The sequence below is a fragment of the Phodopus roborovskii genome, unplaced genomic scaffold, assembly GCF_943737965.1.
Source record: "Phodopus roborovskii unplaced genomic scaffold, PHOROB, whole genome shotgun sequence".
Taxonomy (NCBI): domain Eukaryota; kingdom Metazoa; phylum Chordata; class Mammalia; order Rodentia; family Cricetidae; genus Phodopus; species Phodopus roborovskii.
This window is the reverse complement of record NW_026126460.1, coordinates 6,009,531-6,032,311: the sequence shown is the minus strand read 5'-3', so window position 1 is coordinate 6,032,311 and position 22,781 is coordinate 6,009,531. Positions and strand designations below refer to the sequence as shown.

The following is a 22,781-nucleotide window of genomic DNA, read 5'->3' as shown; positions in this document are numbered from 1 at the left end:
AAGATCCATTTGCTTAAAGGGTTGCCATCTACCTTGAACTCAAATCTTGCATATTTCTCTCTACTTTATGGTTTGCCTCTACTCTGCACTGGCAGGCGTTTGAGGATGTTGGGAGTGAATAGGGATGCTTGCTTGTAGGCTTTTGTCCCATTTGGCCCCTTGCATTTGATGCTCATGAACACATTGTCTCTGGGTTACCATGGCACTTGTAAGATTTCTGCAGGTGAGCACACAGTCTCTAATGGTAACATTTAGAAAGCTCATCATCAGGTTTGCAGTGGAGACATGCTTCTATTAGTAAAAGAGTGACAAGTCATAAGACAGACACATGGGGGTGTTCTGACATATTCAGCAAGTATCAGGCTAGTGCAGTGGTCATTAATATCTTACTTAGAAGGACCAGGAACTCACCATCACTGCTTTTAGTCACCATTCTCAGATCAGGAATTCCAGCAGGAGAGAGGAGAATTGGGTAAAAGTGTCCTTGAGATTTCATGGCTGGTCCTGAAGAAAAATAAATGAATTTTAGAGAAAGAGAAAACACCTTTTCTTTTACATTGAACATTTCTCATAAAGCATTCAGAAATACAGCTTAAACCTAGATAGTAAGAGTGTATAGATGTGAAAGCAATGACCATGTACCCCTTTGCCCAATGCATGTATTCACTTACTTATATTCTTGATACATTGTACCAATAAGAAAAGAGGGTGTGGGAGGCTTTTAAAACTTTCATTCACTGAAGCACCTGGAGATGCTTATAAGAATGTGTCTGGGTGTGGTGGCACACTCCTTTCATCCCATTATACAAGAGCCAGGTGAGTTTGAAATCTGTGTGTTCCAGGCCAGCCTGGTCTACATAGTGAATCCCAGGCTAGTTAAGGTGATATAGTGAGACCCTGTCTCAAAACCATCAAACAAGAAACCAAACCAAAGCAAAACAGAGAAAGTGTGTGGCTCAGCGGTAAACACCAGCTGAGGATGTGTGAGGCTCTGGGTTTGATCCCCAGAGTGGGTGGGGTGTGGGGGAGGCGTTTATAAAACCTTGGAACCTGGAAATAACTGAAGCTATTTCAACAGCTGCCTTCCCATGATAGACTGGAGGGCAAAGCCTTTCTGTGCTACATAATGGAGCAGGACTCAGGTACATGCAAAAAAAAAAAAAAAAAAAAAAAAAAAAAAAAAAGGGGGCTGAGTCTCTAGTCAAGAAAAACTGAAAAACAGAAGTTTCAGGAGAATAGTGACAGTCTCTGCAGTATGTACAAAACTAACCGACACATTGTTTAGGGATTCAAACATCTGTGGTAATTGTAAAAACTAGGAGGAGACTGATCATTGGACCACCACAGTTCAGCTGCCCTGCTCCATCAGAGGGAAGGGAAAGGAGGAGCAGTGGGGAACCCCCCCTCATCGCAGAGGCCAGCTGTTGAAACAGTGATTACAAGTTTTTGGGTAATGCTGGGGATCAAACCCAGAGCTTGGACAGGCTAGGCTAGCTTTCTACTGTTGTGGAATACTATTTTAAGGTTATTACATTTGTTTATGCTGTGGAATATTTGTTTAATGATGCAAAGGGTTGTTGCATTCTTTTATGTTGCATTTGTTTAACTGTGAATCTATGTAACTTTGCCTGTGTAAAACATCATATTGATCAAATAAAGAGCTGAATGGCCAATAGCAAGGCAGGAGAAAGGATAGGAAGAGTTGGCAGGCAGAGAGAATTAATAGAAGGAGAAAAAGAGAAAAAAGGACCAAGGAATGAGAGAGAAAGGAGGAAGATGTCAAGGGCCAGCCATCCAGCCACCCAGCTACACAGCAATCCACAGAGTAAGGAGTAAAGAAAGATATGCAGACTGGGCAGTGGTGGTACATGCCTTTAAACTCAGGTCTCTGGGGCAGAGGCAGGTGGATGGATTGCTATGAGTTTGAGGCCAGCCTGATCTACAAAGCAAGTTCCAGGACAGCCATTATACAGAGAAACCCTGTTTTGAGTAACAAACAAACAAAGGAAAAAAAGATATATATATATATATATATATATATATATATATATATGTGTGTGTGTGTGTGTGTGTGTGTGTGTGTGTGTGTGTGTGTATAATTTATCTATTAAAAAAGACACACAGAAATAGAGAAAGGTAAAAGTCAAAAGGCAAAGATAGATGGGATAATTAGTTAAGAAGAGCTGGCTAGAAACAAGCCAAGCTAAGGCTGGGCATTTATAAGTAATAGTAAGTCTTTGTATTTATTTGTGAGCTAGGTGGTGGGCTCCCCAAAGAGTAAAAAAAAAAAAAAAAACAAAACAAAACAAAACAAAACAAAACACTAACAACATTCTTCCATTGGACTATAGGTATGTATGGAAAGCCCTCTCATACATTTACCCACCCCTAGTCATCCTAAATACTACTATGGTATGTGTCAATCAACTTTGGAGATCACTGGTTTTATGAGATGGGATGAAACTTTCATCTCTAAAAATTAGATCAGGGATGGAGCAGGGTCCAGGTAGCTCAGCCAGGCATCAACAACGGAGTAAGTAGGGCTGTCCTCACTCACCCAGGGATGTGTTGCCTGAAATGAGAGGAGCTTCAGGGTATTTCGCCTTCAGCACCAAGAGATCTTGGAGGGTTCCTGGGGAGATCCAGGTAATTCTCTCTCCGTAAAAGGTCAGGGTTTGCTTTTCTGGGTTCTCAGCCATCCTCTGAAAAGAAAGGACAGGATATGTATCTGTGTGCACAGCAGTCACCCTGGGCCATATCAGGTCCCTTTAGGGAGATTTCAGGGTTCCCGTCCACTTACCCAGAGGACATTGACTGTGTCCCCCGGCTAAAGCCTGAGTTCCTGTAAATAGATGGCCTTTTGGGAACAAGTGACACTATAAGCTGGCACCTGCCATTGACTGCCTAGCATGGGCTAATTTAGTATTAGTTCAGTTTCACAGCTTTAAGACCAGTTTCACTAACAATCCTAGATTACTATCCTCAGTCTGTTTTTTCCCTCTAATATTCAAGTCATTTCTCAGTGAGATCTTAATGTCTGTCCCCTCTTAGACATGTCAGGGTGACCTCACATTTAATTTGCTCCAAATTGAGCTCCTCATGCCCAGTCCATCCCTCAGCCCTTGAGACAGAACCCACAAGGGAAAGATGACCCACCCCTCTGGAGGTCTTTCTGCCTTTGTAACTGGTACCCTCCTCTAGCTGTGCACAGCTCTGGGGTCAGGCTGGACTTGGTCTTCCTCCACATCACAGTACAGTGTCGTGCTCCCCCCCCCCCCTGCTTTGGGTGCTTCTTGGCTCAGCAACAGGAAGGATCCTGATATGAAATCTGTAGACGCTTGTCTGTCCCCTAGGCAACCTCCCTCATAGAGGCTCTTGCAGGACAGGAGGCCAAGCAGTGTGAAGTGCAGCATGGCTTGCCCTCAGGGCTTCTGATCTTCCCTCCTTGATGGGAGATGCCATTATGTATATATGTTTCTCATACTGGTTAATAATAAAGCACTGTTGGCCAATAGGAAAGGAAGATAGGAGGGACTAGGAGACAAGGAGGAATAGGAAGTAGGGAGGAGGAGTCAAGATGGAGGGTCTGAAGAAAGCGTGCCGCTGGCTCCCCGGTAGAGAAATACATAGATCAGCAGAATGGGTTAATAATTAAGGCAGAGCTGCCGATAAGAAACAAGTAACAGGGCCAACAGAATTATATCTAATACGGTCTCTGTTTTTTTTTTTGGTTTTGGCGCAGCAGCAGGACAAGACCGGGCGGCGGCAGGCGGAAAAACCGTACACCTTACACCTCCTCACAGTGCTCTGCCCAGGCTGGCTCAGCACTGTCCTTGATTAGCCAGCTAGCACCTTCACACTCACTGCTCCCACTGCCTGGGTAAGCTCTCCCACCACATCTACTCACAACTGGCTCCAGCCTTCCTTCTAGAGTTTCCTCAGACATTACCTCCTCGGGACATCTTCTATGGCCATGGCACTGAAAATTACGACCGTTTGCATCCTAGCTTCATTCTCTGCTCGGTGATTATTCTCCTTAGCACCTTTTATTTGTTAATATTATATACATACATAGTAGCCCTGGTTATCCTAGAACTCACTCTGAATTCCAGGTTGATCTTGAACTCACAGAGATCTACTCTCCTCTGCCTCATAGAGTGCTGGGATTAAAGACTTGTGCCACTATACTCAGCTTACGTATTATATCTTCCATTTATTATTTTGCCTATTATTCCTCTTTCTTAGTAGAAGCTTCCCCAGGGCAGTGTTTTTGTTTGTTTGTTTGTTTGTTTCTTGTTGCATAGTTAGTATTTAGGACAGTGCTGGTATGTAGCTGAATGGATATGTATTTGTGAATGAGTAAACATACCAGAGCTCCCCCCAAAAAAGGGGGTTGGAGAGGGCTAGGAGCATGCACTGCTCTTGCAGATGACCTGAGTTTGGCTCCAAGCATACATGTTGGATGGCTCATAACCGCCTATAATATCAGTTCTAGGGTTCCTACACCTCTGTCTACATGGGCACTCAGGTGTACATAGTCTCTCTCTCTCTCTCTCATACACACACAGGCAAAGACATCATTAAAATTAGAAATAAATATTTACTAAAAGAAAGTATTTTATAGAAAGGGGTGTGGATGCCCCGGAAGGAGGGTCAATATGCGCCTTTAGGAAGAGTGGAGTGAGGCACCCGTTTCTGGCAGGCAAGAAACTTCCCCCAAAACAGGGGAAAGGAAGGAATGAGGCAGATGCTATTTCCAGTCGGTGTGGTGGAGTTCCTGGAAGAACATGGCAGATGCTTAGCAAAGCTGAGTCCTGGCAGCCAACAGGGGCACATTCCAGATCACAGTGATGAACATAACAGTGAGGTAATACTTAACAGGCCCCACCTAAGGCCTGGGAAGGCCAGCCAGGGCTGGGTGTAAGTAGGTTTCTGGATCCTAGCCAACACTTCTCCAATTTGACATGCCTCCCGAAGGATATGGTAAATTTACAAAACTAAGTTTATAACCAGATACAAGCTTTTTTGTTTTGTTTTGATCTTTTGAGACAGGATTTCTCTGTGTAGCTTTGGAGCCTGTTCTGGAACTCATTGTGTAGACCTGGCTGGCCCCGAACTCACAGAGATTTACCTGCCTCTGCCTCCCAAGTGCTGGGATTAAAGGTTTGAGCCACCAACACCAGCTCTATAACAGGTGTGTTTAAACAAGCACATAAAATACCCATGGTGTCTTACCAGGAGTTCTGGGGGAAATATGAGCTCCTGGGTTGGGTCCAAGGGCTGGAACTCTTCTTTTGAAAACAGCTCTGTGCAAATCTTTAAAGGAGGAAGAAGCAGATGGCTGCATCAGTTCAGCTCAATTGGAGAGAGATTTTCCCGGTGCAGGGAACTCACTGGAGCCCAGCAACTTAAAAGAGGGATGTGACTGCCAAGGAGAGGCTAATTAGCTACTGATATGATACCAAAGGAAAGAGTGTCATTAACTCTTACAAAGAGCATCCTGGGAAATGCTAAGACATAAGAGGTTTGGGGACCTCCACTGTGCTTACTGTCCCCTCCGCAGCCAATCACAGTTCACCATCTAAAGCTCTGGGGAAGTCCCATAGTTTTAGGAAGATGATTCTAATTATATCTTTCTGCGTAAACACTGCATTACTGTTTATTCAGTGCGTTCACACATATTAATGTTATCTAGTCTTCATAATAATTGTGTAAAGGAAGTTATAATTTCCATTTTGCCCACCAGGAAAGGAAAGCAGAGCAGAAATCTACCCATCTGTCATCCTGCCTCACTTACATCTGCTTTAGCGTCGATGGACACTTGTTGCCAGGAAACAAACTTGAGGAGATCAGGGAACTGGACTGTGGGATGTGGGGTCCAGGTTGTCAGTGAGTAGAGAAGAGGGTGACAAACATTGGGGGTTGATAGATCTGGTTCCCTTGGTTTCCTCACACCCCACCCCTGACCTTTCCACTGGAAAGGCTCTTAACCTTTCTAGAAAGTAAATGGAGATAGTCCTTATTTTAAAGGGTAATTGTGATAATTAGGTGAAATGCCCTGACGTTTGCCATTTTCTCCATCTCATCTTTTATTTATTTATTTTTTCCTCTTCTCTCTTTGAGGCCTGTGAGGTTCCAGAAAGAACACATAGCTGATCCTTTTGAAGGCATGTGTGGGGCTGCAGAATGGGATATTGCAGGTCAACATCCCACCAGCTGGCTTTTGTGTGAGAATTAGCATGGGCAGTCCTTGGGGGCAATGATTTAGTTCTAAAACCTAGAAAAAAGATTCCCCCTGGGAACTAAAGTGCTAAACAACGAGTCAGCACTGAGAAATAAAAAGTTCTAAACAGGTTCTAGACCAAGCCGTAACTGCTGTCCAAATGGAAGATGGCCAGCGAATAAGGGGAAGGGCATGTCACAGGCAGGCGTGGAGCCATGCGGCAGAGACACCCTCAGCACGCAGCCTCCTCCACAGAATTCCGCATCCTAGCGTGTGTTACCATAAGGAAAGGGTAACATTGTACTTCACAATTGTGTTTCTCCTCCTTATGAGCAAATACGGAGCTGTATTCTTGTTTTAAATACATCTATAGTCACTTGACTTAATGTAAATCAGGTGTTAACACCCAAAGCTCAACTGATGCTCAAATTGAATGCCCAAGTCTTCTGGGTTGGGAGTGGACTTTGGGGGTGTATTGACTCTACCAACTGTTGATCTTTTGTGAGTCATTATGGGGGTGTGCATCTCGCCTTCTTGGGGTAGCACCCCTCTATTCCACTGCACACCTTTAGACGAAAATACAAGTGTCAGTGAGAAGTGGGCATGGGCAAGTAGGTGGGAAGGTCACAGGCACAGTGAGAGGGGGAGGGGCAGTTTCCCCCGGCCTGCTCCGAGCTCTTCCACAGTGTATGGGGTGAGCAGTTAGGGTCTCACTAACGGCACTGCTTGGCCCTGTGAGGACCCCCGCAGTGGTGGATCTTTTGAAAATAAGGGTCACTCAGACGGCAAAGCCAGAGCTGGGGTGCTGAGCTGGACTTCTCTGCCTGCCATTGTCTCGCTTCCCGAGGTGGCAGTACTCTCAGCTCAGGGACAGAGGACGGCTGTGTGAGCAGGGGCAGTTTTAGAACTCAGGTTCTAACCCAATAGGTGACTGTCCCTCATGCAGAAGATTTTTTTTTCTGCTATCTAAGAGGTTTTTGTTTTCCTTTTGTTCCAGACTTTCAGACTATGAGGGGAAAACCAGACTGTGGTCTTTGTATGAACACTGGGCAAAGAGCCTGGTCCCTGGAAGTACCCGGGAATTGGGAGCACTGTGCAAACAAAGCGGGGAGCAGTCCCTCAAAAGTACATGCCCAGTTACAAAGCATTAAGAAGCACACACAGACAGAACTAAACAGAGGGACTCACGTCGCTTTTGACTCCAAGCGAACCATCTTCCTTCTGATCCAAGCAGCATTCTCCTGATCCTTTCTGCTGACAACCATTTGGCTCCTAGAAACATGAAGTGCTTCATATGAACAGTCCGTTGACAGGCAAATAAGGACATGCCTTGCAGGTTTGAACAATATATACGAGACTTCAGGCTCTGCAGCCACTTTGTACTTAGAGCATTAACACAAGGCTGCTCTTTCTTTGCTTTGTCTATTTTTACAAAATAACATGAAGCATATACCATATATAAACTTGTTATATAAAACAACACAATGTACAGAAGTCTAAAGGAAGCAACCAGTGCCCAGTTCTCCTGCTATTTTGTATTTGGGATTGAATTGCATTTGTATCTTACATTTCTATAGCACACTCAGGAGATGAACATTGTTCATTGCAATTAGAACATCATGTTCACATCTGAGTTATTTTAGGGTAATTTTCAGGGGTAAAATACACTTTTATGGCATTTTTCCCCCCCAGGGTAACAACAGTACAGCCACTATGGCACATATAATGTCTGGAACATTGTTCATTATAATTCACATGGAACCTTTAGGAAGAGAAAAATAAAATGCAAAGGGGAAAATCACTTGGATGAGTTGACAGCAGTGTTTGGAGCGGTTTTCTCTTGCAGCTCTACCGCTTTCATTTCTCGCAAACCCCTCCTTTTATCTCCTCCCTCAGGTGGTTGCAAAGGTCTTTCCTGCCACTTGATAGCTCTGCTCAAGGAACAAAGCAGCACTTGCCTGCTCTCTCTAAAGTCCCAGAGTCCCTAGGATGGATGGCTCGATGGTGGCTGAAGAAAGCGGGGCCTCTTTGGGCTCTGAACAATAAGAACCTCAGGCATCCCTGCCATCTGGGGCTGGATTCTCTTCACCCAGTGAAGTATCATGATACTGGCTGGCTGGCTACAGGCTGAGCTATTGGAACTCATTTCTGACTTTATCTCCAGACCTGTGTTCTAGGAGAGGCAGACACCTACATCTTTAGGGAAAGGAGTTGATTTAGCCTGTTTCCCGGTATTTCATGCGTGCTTTCCCACTTACAGCCGTGGTTTGCTGGCTTCACAGTCTGTTAATTTCACTTTTTAGTGTGTCTGCTCTGGTTCCCTCATGTGACAATCAAAGTCTGGGATACACATTCCCAGAATAGCTGCCTCACTCTGGGGACATGGAACATACCTATTGTACATTTCCAGGTCTATCTCTACTATGTGTGGAACCGAGTCAAGAATATAAACAGAAATCTTATGACTTCTGATTTCTCTTCTCCACAAGGAGCTGCTCATTGGCCATCTAAGATCATCCCTTGATCATCTCAGGAAAGGCCTAAAGGTGGAGTTAAAGCCCTATGTAGGGGAAGATCCAGGAAAGGATGGGCATATCACCTTGTTCCCATGGACTCCTGAGAAGAGTGGGATAAAGACCACCGGGGGCCCTTCCAAGATACAAGGTGTCTAACATCTTCTGCCCAGGCTGGAGAGATGGCTCAGAGGTTAAGAGCACTGGCTGCTCTTCCAGAGGTCCTGAGTTCAATTCCCAGCAACCACATGGTGGCTCACAACCATCTATAATGTGATCTGGTGCCCTCTTCTGGCCTGCAGGCATATGTGCAGGCAGAACATTGTATACATAATAAATACATCTTTAAAGTCTCCTGCCCACATCCATCTTGTTCTCAGCAGAGGGTCTTCAGACATGCCATTCTGAGTGTCTGTCAAATGCTATTCGTACTGTCAACAACATTCTCAACTCATTTGATTTTCACCATAGAAGCACCCCCACTTTTGGAGGCCACTCCTTTTGTTCTTGGAGTGGATTTTGGCTTCTACTCTGCAATTTCTGCTTCTCTACCTGTTCACGAATTCCCAGTTGGTTGGGTGTTTGGAAGGAGCCCTTTTCACCGAAGCACACCACTGATCTACTCCAAGTGTTTGCAGGCATCATCTTGCCTGCCTTGGAGAGACGCCTTGCCCAACTGACTTCCCTGTATGGTTCTAGACCACATCAAAGGGGGTGTAATGCTTATCCGGTTTTCAGAAAGTATTGGCAACTCTAGTGAGCGCCCCTCCTCCATGACTTCCTTTGTCTGCCTCACAGTCAGTTGTGATGGTCTTACAAACCTCATTCTTGCGTCCCCAGCTTTGACCACCTGCTCATTCTTACTCTATAGGATGTGTCTCCAGTCACCTATCCCTGTGTGCTCACCACGCAGAAGGTCCTACCGCTCTCCAGAATTGGCCGATACCCAGTGCAGCGGCAGAGGTTACCTGTTCGGAGGAGAAGCATGGCTGTGAGCTTCTTGTTCCTACTGGATTATTTTTATATTATTATTTATTTGTGTGTGTGTGCATGTGTGTGTGTGTGTGTGTGTGTGTGTAGATGTCCTTGGAGGCAAGAGGGTGTTGGATTTCCTGGGGCTGGGTTATAGGTGGTTGTAAAACACCCAATGTAGGTGCTGAGAACAGAACTCAGCTCCTCTGGAAGAGCTGTAAGACAATTAAGGACTGAATTGGTTCTCCAGCCACTCTACTGGCTGATGGGAGATGTCATTCTGTAAATATGTTTCTCATACTGGTTAATGAATAAAGCACTGTTGGCCAATAGGAAAGCAAGAGAGGAGGGACTAGGAGAGAAAGAGGAAAGAGGAAGTAGGAAGGAGGAGTCAAGATGGAGAGACTGGGGAGAGCAGGACATCAGCCGGCTCTCCGGTAAGATAAGACCATGTGGAAATACATAGATTAACAGAAATGGGGTAATACTTAAGACAGAGCTAGCCGATAAAAAAACAAGTAACTGGCCAACAGAATTATATCAAATACAGAGTCTCGGTGTGTTAATTGGGGCTGGCACAGCGGCGGGACAAGACCAGTGGCTGGAGGAAAAACATATTCCTTACAACTGGTTTCTTTAAAAAATTGAAATAGATCCAGTAGATTTTTCTTTTCAGTGCTGAGGAATAGAGCTCAGGGCCTTGACATGCTGGAATATCATTCTGCTTCTGAGTTATGACCCTAGCACTGATGTCTAGCTTTTGACAATGACTATATTTTAAATTATGTAGGACAGTTGAGTTTTAAAAGAGAAAATTTAGGTAATTCCAAAGGTGCCACTAGACAAAGTGTCATGGATGATCTGTCAGGTGTGCCCCTCAGTGCCTCTTAGGTCACTGCATCAGACTCACCTGAAAGATTTGTTAGGGACATGAATATGACTCTCTGGAGCCTCAACATCTGGAGACAGACCCAAGAACCTGCATTGAAGAGGCCAGTGGGCCATTCTGGTGCATGGTAAAGTCTGGAATCCTCATGTTTTCATAGACACATGAGGGGAAAAGATGTGAGATAGAAACAGATTAGAGCTTTGCAGCCATAAGCCCAGAAGTGCCATGGTCCAGCTGTCATGCATGGGAGGCTGGGAACGAAGAAGGAAGGCTTCTCCTCTGAGCTACCTACAGCTCAGCCAGGCCAGTAGCTTGCCCCAGACTTAATGCTTCCAGAACTGCATAAGAATTTCCTGGGTTTTAAGCTGGCCAGTCTGTTTGGGTAGTCTCCTGAAATTGATTCAGGCTCTCTGGAAGTAGGTGGTGAGATGGGGGGTGGTGGTGGCGGGTGGCCCCTGTGCTGTGAGCAGAGACAACTTGAAATCTTTTGCTGTGTCTGCACAGACTATTTTAGAAATAACTCTGGCTTGGGACTTGGGCAGAGCTGGGATGATGTTGGGGATGGTGTGGGGAAGCTCGTAGTACCTTCTCCTTCTGCCTGCCTCCTGTGTCAGACTTACCTCCCAGGGCTTCCATGAGCTGTTCCTCTGAGGGCTGTGGGTGGTTCCTGAGCAGTGTGTACATGGACATCACCATCCCGGGGGTGCAGAATCCACACTGGGTACCATGGCTCTTGGCGATTCTCTCCTGGAAGGATACGTTTGTGGTCACAGCCCTGTCCACTTTCTGCCATCAACTCTCTCCAAGGTCCACAGCCTGGGCCCTTCTAGTGGTAGGACTCATTCTCTGAGAAAATGTGCTCCATCCCTTTGTTCTGTTCTGTATATCCCTTCCTTAGGCATCCCAAAGGTAGCGATTCAGAAGCCACATCTTATCATTTTAATCACTTCTCAGGGTCAAATACTCTGATCCTCCTATTTGGGAATTAGCAGTGTGCAGCCTGCTCTCCCTGTGAGGGTAGTTCTCCAGGAATAAGCAATTATTTGGAGGCTGTGGGAATGTTTCAAAGCTGGTCTTCTTGAACACCTACATTTTTCACTGCTCAGCTCTCACAGGAGGCTGTGTGGTTTTGAGGACTTGGAGACCATTGCTGATTCCATGTCACCTTCTTTAATGTTTTCTGCATTGGCTCAATGGGAGCACAGCTTCCAGAGCCAGAGGACTTTGGTTTCTGTTATTTAAAATGTAGTCCATGTCTGGAAGTACTGATTTCTTCTGGGAAATGGAAGGGAGTGCAGGATTCAGAACTGTGCTCCAAACTTCATGACTCAGAAGGTAAACTTTTAGCAAGTTCCCAGTGACTCTTGGGACCCCAAAGCTTGGGTGGCTTGGCTCTAGATTTAGAATATAATGCCTGGGATTCCAGTGTGTAAGTTTTCTGTAAGCATCTTATATGACTTCCTAGCAGACCCGAGGAGACTTTTCTGGATCCTTCAAGTTTGTGGTCCTCTTTGGGATCGACTTTTACATGGTTAAACTAAGAGACACTGGGCTGCTCCTGCCTAAAAAGAATGAGTGTGGGTTGATCTATCTGTGACTCCCCAAACTCCTGTGACAACGACCGTGGAATCCAGGCCAACACATACCATGTTACCCTCAAATCTGACTTGGTTGCTTCAGCAGCAGCCTGTATTGAAGGGGTAATTGGCTCCACCCTCCAGAGAGGTTTCTTTTAGAGTGCTCTCATCCAAATTCTGATTTTACTCCTAAGACCTTTACATTACAGGGAATGGTCCCCAAATTTTATCCTGTTAGCATTGGAGACTTTTCCCCCAAGTATGATTCACACACACACACACACACACACACACACACACATATGTGCCTAAGTATATCTGTATGCAACATGTGTGTGTAGTGCCTGTGGAGGCCAGAAGAGGGCATCAGATTCCCTAGAACTGGTGTTAGAGGCTGATATAAGCTGCCATGTGGGTGCTGAGGTTTGAACCTGGGACCTCTGGAAGAGCAGCCAGTGCTCTTAATCACTGAGCCATCTCTCCAGCCCTAGTGTGGCTTTTTTTTTTTTTTTTTTTTTTTGATATGGCCTCTCATGTATTCCAGGCTAGACTTGAGCTCACTGTGTAGTGGAAGTTGACCTGGAACTGCTGTATTCCTCCTCAGATTATAAGTATGTGCCACCAGGTTTATGTAGTCCCAAGGACATCAGGTGTGCTGGGCATGCACTCTGTCAACAGCTACATCCCCAGCCCCTCAGAGGCATTTATGCTGTAGCATATGTTCGATATCTACTCTAGCCTATAGTACAATAGGTATCAGACACTGTTTTTAAAATCTTGATACCATTTAAGTAGAAAAAGTAACGAGAGATGGTCATTTAATGAAATGCATGTGGGTTTTCAGCTTTCTCTGAAGTTGCTGAGTGGATGTTATCACTCTGATTATCAAGAGTTCAAAGCTCCCCATGCCTGGTCGTGATCTGGAAGGCAGAGGTAGCACAGTTTGCATGGCATTTGGTAAATGAAGCTCAGAAGTGAGACGACCAGGCTGTGCGCTTACCTGCACCGGGTGAAGCCTGGTTTTGATGCTTCCTACACCTTCCACGGTGGTGACGGCAGCCCCATGCAGGGAGCACAAGGGCACCAGGCACGCCATGACAGAGAAGTGTCTTTGTATGAGAAACAAAGAAAAGCAAGTGAAGTGACAGTTCTGCCCCCTGGAGAAATGGGAACTATGAAGGACGGGGCAGACCCTCCAGAGTCTATGGCTGACTGGGGGACTGTTGGGGTGATGACAGATTTGGGGGTCTGCAGGGGTGAGAGATCTGAGGAAGACAGAGCCCTCTCTGCTCACTCTATGTCACCTGTGAGAACTGGGGATCCTTCATGTGAACCCAGACATCCTGAACTTCAGAAAACCTTTATAGTCTTAAAATTGATCCATCTAGGAGCAGTGACAATGGCCCTGTGTCACCACAAGGGTGGCTGGACTTCTGTTAGTCTTCATTAGAGTAATGGCCTCATCACAAGTGAAGGTTATTTGCCTTTTGCCCATATTGACACATTCTGGATTCATTTCCTTGTTAATTTAGGCTCTCTGGGCGAAGTCAAATAACAGTGCGGGGTGATCTGTGTTCTGGAGCAGTCTTGGTATGGACCAATGGGGTGGATGGAGCCCAAGCACTAGAATCTGACTCTTAAAGAGTGAGGTCATGGCTCAGGCTCTTGCTCTGTAAGGTTGGTCCAGTTCAAGAACAAAGAGAGCATTAGCTTCTAGGCCAGAAAATATGGGTTCAAGGTGTTGATCAACAGGCTATTGGTTCTATAGCCTTGAACACATTACCTTAACTTCCTCAAGTAGAAAATGAACTATTGGCTTGCCTTTGTTCTTAAGAACCAAGCAGGAGTACACAGATGGGCCTTGGTCCCCCACAAGTGATAGGCATAGGGTGATTAGCTTACACATTATCAGAGCAGAGGGTGCAAAGCATTTGTGGGGATTAGATCTGTGGAATCTAAGAAGGGGAGACAGGAGGATCTGGTGCTTTTTAGTTATATGGTAGAATAGAAGCCAGATCGAGGCAGACTTCTCTTCTGGTTACTGGACCTCGGGTAGCTACCTTGTCTTCTTGGACACCGGGTCGTGCTTAGACACCATCACAGTGCAAGCCCCACAGCCTCCAGTCCCACAGGCATACTTGGTTCCTGTGAGGCGTACTGGAGAGGGAGAAGTCAAGAAAAAGTTGCAAAGTGGACGTTTTGTCTCTGAGATGCCTGCCTCCCTAAGGTGTCACTAGTGTGAAAGGTTTCATGGGGTGAGATACATTCATAGTCTGAGAAACCATTTGATTAGAGTGTGTCCCTGGACATACTAGCCCATTCTGTCTTGTTTTACTTCGTGGAGAGGAAGAAGCAATACCTGCATCCCCATGGCAGGCTCACTATAAGCATCTTGTGGGGTTTAAGGTGAAACTCCTTTGACAAACCCTATTTCATTATAAGGTATTCTTATGTCTTCTTTCTTATGTCTTCTTCTGGCTCCAATCATGTAACCAGGGGAGAAGAACTATTTTTTTTTTAAATTTGTTTATATGTTATGTATACAGTGTTCTGCATGTATCCCTGCAGACCAGAAGAGGGCGCCAGATCTCATTACAGAAGGCTGTGAGCCACCCTGTGGCTGCTGGGACTTGAACTGAGGACCTGGGACTTGAACTGAGGACCTCTGGAAGAGCAGCCAGTGCTTTTAACCACTGAGCCATCTCTTCAGCCCAGAGAAGAACTATCTTTAATAACAATGCACTGCAGTTTTGTCCTGTAGTAGGTAAAGGCATTGGTATCCAGCCTTCCTCTGGCTGCATTGCATCTGAACGTGGGTGATGGCTCTCTAGGTCTTGTTCCTATCCTTGCCTTCAGGCTCGGCCCTGAATACTCTTCTACTCTAACTCTCTCCAACCATTCTCAAAGCTGGGCTCTGCCTTGGCTCTGTCTCTATACTTACTCTCCCTGCTAACTGTGTTTCCACAAAGTTATTCCATCAGCTGTGATTAAAATATCCACGAGACATTAAACTCATCCATTCCTTGCTACTCTCTGCTTTTTGTTGTTGTCTTTTTTTCCTAACGGGGTCATTGGTTCATAACTTCAAATGCAGGTCAGAGGGTTATGTAAATGAAGAGGAGCCTGGGAGACAAACTGAGATTTTTGAACCTCATTTTGGAGATGGGACCGTGGATAGTCCTCAGCCAGCTCCAAGCACAACCTCTGTGTGAAGGGCTGGCCACCTCCCCATTTGTTCAACAAAGTCTTGATTGGCTAAAACACAAAATGTCCTCATTTTCCAAATATTTACAGCTAATTAGAAACCAAACAAAACTTGTTCAGAGGCCAGTTTCATCAATATGTTATTCCCATCATTTAGTTTCATTATTTATATTTTGGCTTCCCTGAGCAATCCATCAGGTTTACTGATTAAAATGCATTTTTCATTATGAAGATCTGTGATCCAGGATATAAGATGATGGGGGAAATCTGGTATAAGAAAATAGATATAAAGTAAAGGAGTCTTTACCCTTGCCATAGTCAGTCCCTAGATTTGAGAATTTGGTTTCGTTAAGGGCAGGTCACAGGCAACCTGAGTCTCTATTATATAACACCCCTGCAGCAGGGCTGAAATAAACCCCTTAGCTTCTATTTCATGCTATTCAATCACACATAAGCAATGTTAACCTGATATTCTTCAAGCCACTGCCAAAAGCAGAGGGCTGGCTGGAGCGTGATTACCTCTCACAGCCACAGAGGCTTAAGTTATTAAGTTCTGTAAGGCATGCATAGACATGGCTGAGACTTTGACCAAAAGGATCCAGTTCTTTCTCAGGAAAGCCAGCAGAGTGACTTCCGGGTCCACATTCTTCTCTGTCACCTGCGTTGGAAACAGAAGAGATTATGGGATTGATTGATGACTCAGTAGGATGTCTGTGGTGGCCTGCTTGATCTGTTTGATGTAGGAGGTGGGGTGTCACAGCCCAGACTTTCTCTGAGAGCAAACAGTGTCCATTTACAGGGCAGGAGCCTTACATGGCCAGTGTAGCAACATGCTTTTCTGTGGGGGCAGAAGCCAGGAGCCACTGTGGTGTGATGATACCTCTGCGTTTTCTACATTTGCTCTGCCGTCCAGCCTCGTGGAACCTCCCGACTGAGTCTTTGGAAGGGTTTTAAACTTGGGTTGTGTTTGTTCAGAGCAGATCCCACAGGCAGGAAAGCTGTATGGAACATTTCTGCCATCTCTGGGGCAGCTGTAGGAAACATTGATGACCTCAGGGGTCTGGAGTTTGCCACAGAAAGTCATTGGGGAGTTATTGTTATAGGAGAGGCTCTGGGGACTGCTGGTCCCCTAACATTGAGTCATCTGCTGGTGAGCCTTGATACCTTGCTCAAGATGTAGCGTGGCTCTAGTGGGACATTAGACGTCTCCCATCTTTTCCTTTGGAAAGTGGGGTGTTCATAACAAAAGTCACTTTGCTTTTGCCTTGGGATGTCATGTGAACACCTCTTGCCACTCTGCTGTGTGACAGGAGAGTAGGCTGTCAAAGGACAGGAAAAGAAGGTTCACTGGGCTAACACTAGTGTCTTACTTTCCCCTCAGAAGGCAGACACTCACTTTTGCATAACTCAAAGAATAGAAATCTGTAGGATATTTCTAAGGTGAGAACCATCCACTCATTCCCTGGGGCTGGGGGAGGTGCCTCATCAATGGAACAACAACCAAACCTCTCCTCTGTGGCCCTCCCTCTCACCCCAGGCCCTTTAAAAACAGCCTTGCCCCTATACAAACTATTCACAGACTCCCACCACGCAGACTTTTCTGCCCCGTCCCTTCCCTCCCCTCTCCCCTCCATCTGGAAACTTATTCTCTGTTCTGACTATAGCCATGTCACTATGGGCTTTTAATTCGAGCTGGGGCTGACAGAGGAAGGAATCCCCTCTGGCCTTTGGGTCTCCAAATGGAAAAACCATTTATAACTCAGCTCATGAGTGATGTCTGTAGAAGGGTGTGGCAGTAGCTGCCTGAGGATGCTACATTCAGGAGGGAATGTGTGCAGGACAACGAGGAGCCCTCCAGGTCTCAGGCTGCTTCCTCTGGTCAGTGTTCCTGAGGTGGGGCAGACATGGCTGAGTCCTGGTTAGGTTTGTAGGTTGGAAAAGCTCTTGGAGGGAGGTGGTGAGACTCCATAAAAGCTGTGCGTTCCTGGAGGGCAGAAGGGAGCTAATGACGAGTAGGACCTGGGCACTCTCAAAGTAGCCATTGTCCTGTGTGAGGGGGCGGTGAGGCCAGGGAGGAGGCTCTCAGGGAGTAGCAACTGAGAGGCTCTGTCCTTGTTCATATTTTCCCCCAGAACAGCCTGAAACCCAGGAAAAGGGGGGCCTCCAGGCTGATTGCTCTTACATTTCAACCCTCCTATATAGTGGGGGCGCCATAGAGCAACAGTTCTCAACCTGTGGGCCATGACCCCTTGGGGGGGGGTTTGGGTGGGGTGGTTGTCTAATGACCCTCTCACAGGGGTCGCCTAAGACTATTGGAAAACACAGACAGATACTTGCATTATGATGCATGTAGCAAAGTTATAGTTATGAAGTAGCAACAAAATAATTTTATGGTTCGAGTCACCACAACATGAGAAACTGTATTAAAGGGTCACAGCTTTAGGAAGGTTGAGAACCACTGCCATAGATTTGATAAATAGAAAAACAAAGACGGATCCATTTACATTCAAACACGTGTGGAGTTTGAATCGCGAATGGTGTTACAGGGTGAACTGCCCCTGAACCACTGACAGGAGCAGCTTCCTTGGCATCTTTTTTTTTTTTTTTTTTTTTTTTTTTGCCACTGCTGGGGAAGAAGATACCACGATACCACAGGAGGACTCAGAGCTCAGGGAGGTGAAGTTATTTGCATCAGGTTATATGATAAAGTGCAGTGCAGTGCGGGTGTGGGTTGACTGACAGCACCAAGGCTGTGCAGAGTCCAAGGTTATCCCATCTCTCCATTGCCAGGACCCAAGTGTTGACTGAGCGCAGAAAAGGCAAGTCAGGATGGGTTCCTGAACCTGGGCTTCTTGTCTCAGACTGGGAGCCTCAGTCCAGATTCCTCAGAGCGCCCCCCCCCTGGAGACAGGGTCCCCCCCCCCCCCCCGCTGCAAGTCACAGGGCTAACTCTACCCACCACTTACCTTCCTCCCGTTCACAAAGAACACCAGCTCATCTGAGCTCTGGGATGGGCAAGGCATGGCTCTGGTGAATAAGTTTGGCCTCCTGGCTCTAGGCGGGAATACTTTCCGATACCAGCTACAGAACTGAGCAGAAAGGATCGAGGGGGAAGCAACTAGAATTTCTCCTGAGTGGAAGCAGGTAGCCTGGAACCCCAGCAAGGATAGCTGTGGGTGGGGAATTTTTGCTTCGTGGCTTTTTAAAGTCCAGAGCCCTGTGTGGCCTCTTCTAATCCATGCCTCACCTCCCACCAATCGTGGCTTTGAAGCTGGCTTGGAATACAGCCTATACCTCCTCTTGCTTTCTCTGAAATCTGAGAGCATCCTGCAACATCTACACACAACCTTCTAAACTGAAACCCACTCTGCAAATGCCTCAGCCTAGCACCTCAAAGTTAGCTGTAGGCTTCCCAAGACCCCCACGCCCCGCTTTGCCCAGCTTGTTTCTCTTTCTCATTCTTTTTGAGTAAAGGCTGCCTCATAGGAAAACATACAGATGATTCAGTCTGCGCTAGTTGAGGGGAAGGTGTGGGGTGTCACACCCACTTGGACCCTCTACGCCTTCCCTGTTTCTCTCTACCCTTCCTGTTTCTATCTACTCAAGATCACTCTGATGGAAAAGCATAATCGGTTGGAGATGTACTGAGTCCAGTGGAGACAAGGTTGGCACTTCGTGTCTCAGAAGTACCTGGGAACTAAGCCAAGTGTCCTGGTTTGAGACAACACTAAGTGTATGGACAGCCGGCAATGAGAAGATACCATGCTTACACAAAAGCCCTCAAGCTACGTATCCACCTGTAAAATCAGGCTATTTTCATTTGTTAACTAAAGTGATGCTCTAGACTTGATATGTGTGGGTGAAGCAAGTAGCTGCTTCCATGGTCTGGTTTTGGGAGAGCTGATGAGTCTTCTTTTTTCTAGAACATCCTTCATGAGGTCATGAGCCCCAGAGCCATCATTAGAGTAAAACCTTACTGCTAAGATGAATGTTCTCTGTGTGACATGGCTTCAGGCCAGAAGCACCCAAATCCCCTGGACCTGGCTAACTGAGAACTTCCTCCTTCTCAGTCTATTCACAAGTGGCTTCCTCCTGTCACTGAGTCATTCCAGAAAACACACCCAATTGAATGTGGCTGTCAGATCTTACAGCTCTTGACAATTTTAAAGGCCAGCTCTTTAAGCTCCTTAGTTTACATAGACACATGGGTGTGTGTATTTGAGGCTGAGTCACATGTATTAAGAAACTGCTGAACAAATTGGATTAAGATTTTGGGAAGGGAAGTTGGAGATCTCTGTGAATTAGGGCCTCCAGGCTGGCCGTTTGGTCATGGATAGCTCTCCAAGGCCTGGGATAGAAGATCCAAACTCAGTAAGTGTGCTAAGCACCCACCCTCCCCCGCCGCCCCAGCCTGCTTCTGTTTCTGGACTCAGATGCTCTTGTTCTTGGGGGAGAGTCCTCCCAAGCCAGCTCAAGCACTCAGCACCCCTTTTCTGCTTAAAGATGGCATTTCCCTGCTTAGGCTCTTCCAATGGCTTCCCGTTACATTTATTAAAACTCCATGTGCTGCCATGGGAAGCCTATGGTCCGTCCTCGCTCATCTCTTTACCTACTGTCCCTCATTCATGTTCTTTGCCATGATGGCTTTTTTTCCTGCGTGGGGAGTATGCCAAACTCTTTTTCTGGCCAGGACTTTGGTGTACCTCGTTCACTTTGGCTCAACTTCTCTCTTAGGGTGTGGCAAGGCCTGTATCTCCTTATCTCCTTGTTACTTGGGACCGAGCATTTTCTGATCACCTAGAAGCACCCTTGTCTCTATGCATCTTCTGCCAACTTGTTTTGTTTCACGGATGTGGACAACATTCTTTGTTCCCGCCGCTGCTGATGTTCCTCTTTTTTTCTCCTCCTTTTCTTAACAAAGCCTCACTGCTTATTCCCTGCTGTCCTGGAATTCCCTATGGAGACCAGACTGGCCCCAAACTCACAGAGACAGGCTTGCCTCTCTCTCCAGAGTGCTGGGATTAAAGGTGTGGCCTACTACACCGACTTTGTCATTGCTTCTCAACATGGTTATCGTGTACCGTTTCTTTTTGCTTTTCCCACAACAATGTAAGCTCCAGGAAGGCAGGGATGTCACGTTCAGTTCTCCACAGGGTCCCCAGGGCCTATGAAGTAAGTCTTAGATGACTGGAGAAGGTTTCCCCACATCTGCAATGATTACAGATTTCTCCTGCTTCTACTCGGTTGCTCCCCACTCTCCCGTCTGTTTGCTACCAGACCAGAGGGGGCTTCCTGAGGAAGAGACAGAATGCCCAAAAGGTGAATGGGAATGGACCCCTGAGGACTGAGAATGGAGGAGGCACCCTGGGGAGGAGGAGCTGAGGAGACACAGGCTTCCTATGGCCATTTTCCTTTAAGGGGAAAGAGCGCAGGGGTTGCTTTAAGGGTTCGAGGGCTGTCCTGTCCCTTGCTCTCCCTTTCCGGTCTGGGCAATTTGTATCTGCAAAGAACTCAGGATTGCCACGAATGAATGCACGCACGGGAGCTCCTAAGCTGCCTGTGACATAAGCACACTATCAAGGTGCTCCAAAAATATTCATTGTGAGAAGCCGTCCAAGGACAGACATTCAGAGGAGAAAATAGCTTTGTGTGCTAAAGTTGGATTAAGGTGTTAGATTCGGGCGATATGAAAGCACTCTGGGTCAGGTAAACAAATGTATTAATTTCTGGGAAATTGAAAATCGACCTAAAGTCTTCAGGGAGGAGCTTTTCAAGCAAAGAAAACTTTTGCTTGCATGAACTCTTGGGATGTAAACAGATTAGGGGAAATGGCACTGCTGTAGCCAGGGGACCCACCCAGTGAGGCCTGCACCTCTGCCACAAGCCCCTAACAGTGCTTGGTCGCTCAGTTTGGAAACTGTCCATTTTAGAATGAGCAAAGAGCTCAAGACAATGGGATAAAGCAACCACTTGTTTTGCGTACTTTTTTTTTTTTAAATCTTTAAATCTCTTATTCTTTGACAATTTTGTACATGTACACAATGTATCCTGATCATCTCTATTCCAACTTCCCTCTCTACTCCCCTCAATACCACCTGTCCCACTTTTATGTCCTTAAATTTTAAAATTTCATAATCCACTGAGTCCAATTAGAGGTATTGGAATATTGAGCGGTCTTGTTGGCTTGATCTTATGTAGATCTTGTGCGGGTATGTGACCATTACGGTTGTGAGTTCATGAGTGTAATGCCCGAGTCATGGTCAGAACACAGCCTTTCATAGCATTCTACTTCCTTTTCTGAGATGTTCCCTGGGCCTTGTGGGAGGGGTTTCATAGATGTTTCATTTAGGGCTCAACACTCAAACATCACGTTATTTTCAGCACTTTGGCCAGTTAATAGTCTCTGCATTAACTGCTGTCTAACAGAAAGACAGTGCTAATCTGTGAGCACAAACACAAATATTCAGACGGCAGTTTGATAATATATCAATTTAGTAAAGTAATAGTAGTAGGTTTCCTCCTAGGGCCTATGACATCTGGAGTCATGGTTTTTTGACCAGGTTTACTTACAGTACCAGACATGAATTCCCTCCTGTACAACATGCCTCAGATCAAATGAGAAAGCAGTTGGTTACCCCAATAACCACCCTTCATGCCACTATTACACTCATGGGCACATCTTGCCTGGCAGGTCAGTATTGCAGTGCTTAAAATTCACCGATGGCTAATACCATTAATGACTTCCTCTGCCCAAGGGCCTGCATAGCACTCTTTGGCACTGTGGAAACTAGCCAGCAATGGGGAAATCTTCAAGTCAGTTTGAGTTTGACTTCTCTATGTCTTATAACAAAAGAATGCTGTATCTCCAGCAATGTGTCCTGTAATTCTCTAAAGGAAGACTCTCTCTCTCTCTCTCTCTCTCTCTCTCTCTCTCTCTCTGTTATATTCTAGACCTAAACTTCCTAACTTTTAAATGGATTATTCTATTTGGTGAGTGAAACATCTCCATTGACCCAGGTATTTGAATGTGTGCTATAAAAAAGGACCCTATGTTATAGTTTGACTGTGACATGTCCCCCACAGCTCATGTGCTTAAGTATTGGTTCCCCTCTATGACAGCATTATTGAGGGGATTAGATCATAAGGACACTAGCTTCCTGATGGGAGATGTCATTCTGTAAATATGTTTCCTTTATTGGTTAATGAATAAAGCACTGTTGGCAATAGGAAAGCAAGATAGGCGGGACTAGGAGACAAGGATGATTCGAGGAAGTAGTAGGGAGGAGTCAGCATGTAGAGACTGGAGAGAGCAGATGCTGGCCCCACTCTCCGGTAAGATGAGACCACGTGGAAATACTTAGATTAATAGAAATGGGTTAATACTTAAGACAGAGCTAGCAGAT

The 22,781-nt window shown here is 45.9% G+C and overlaps 1 protein-coding gene across 1 annotated transcript in view; it reads right to left on the bottom strand.

The window, feature by feature from the left end:
- The window catches only part of LOC127226530 (aldehyde oxidase 2), an 80,906-nt gene extending 62,505 nt beyond the window's left edge, over positions 1-18,401 (bottom strand). The window contains exons 1-10 of the mRNA XM_051190635.1: positions 18,345-18,401; positions 15,951-16,036; positions 14,235-14,396; positions 13,175-13,283; positions 11,218-11,344; positions 9,643-9,704; positions 7,412-7,495; positions 5,236-5,316; positions 2,558-2,702; positions 412-504 (exon numbers count right to left, since the gene is read on the bottom strand). Of these exons, the coding sequence (XP_051046592.1) occupies positions 412-504; positions 2,558-2,702; positions 5,236-5,316; positions 7,412-7,495; positions 9,643-9,704; positions 11,218-11,344; positions 13,175-13,283; positions 14,235-14,396; positions 15,951-16,036; positions 18,345-18,401 (1,006 nt within the window). The remainder of the gene's footprint in view (positions 1-411; positions 505-2,557; positions 2,703-5,235; positions 5,317-7,411; positions 7,496-9,642; positions 9,705-11,217; positions 11,345-13,174; positions 13,284-14,234; positions 14,397-15,950; positions 16,037-18,344) is intronic.
- Positions 18,402-22,781: the final 4,380 nt, after the last annotated feature.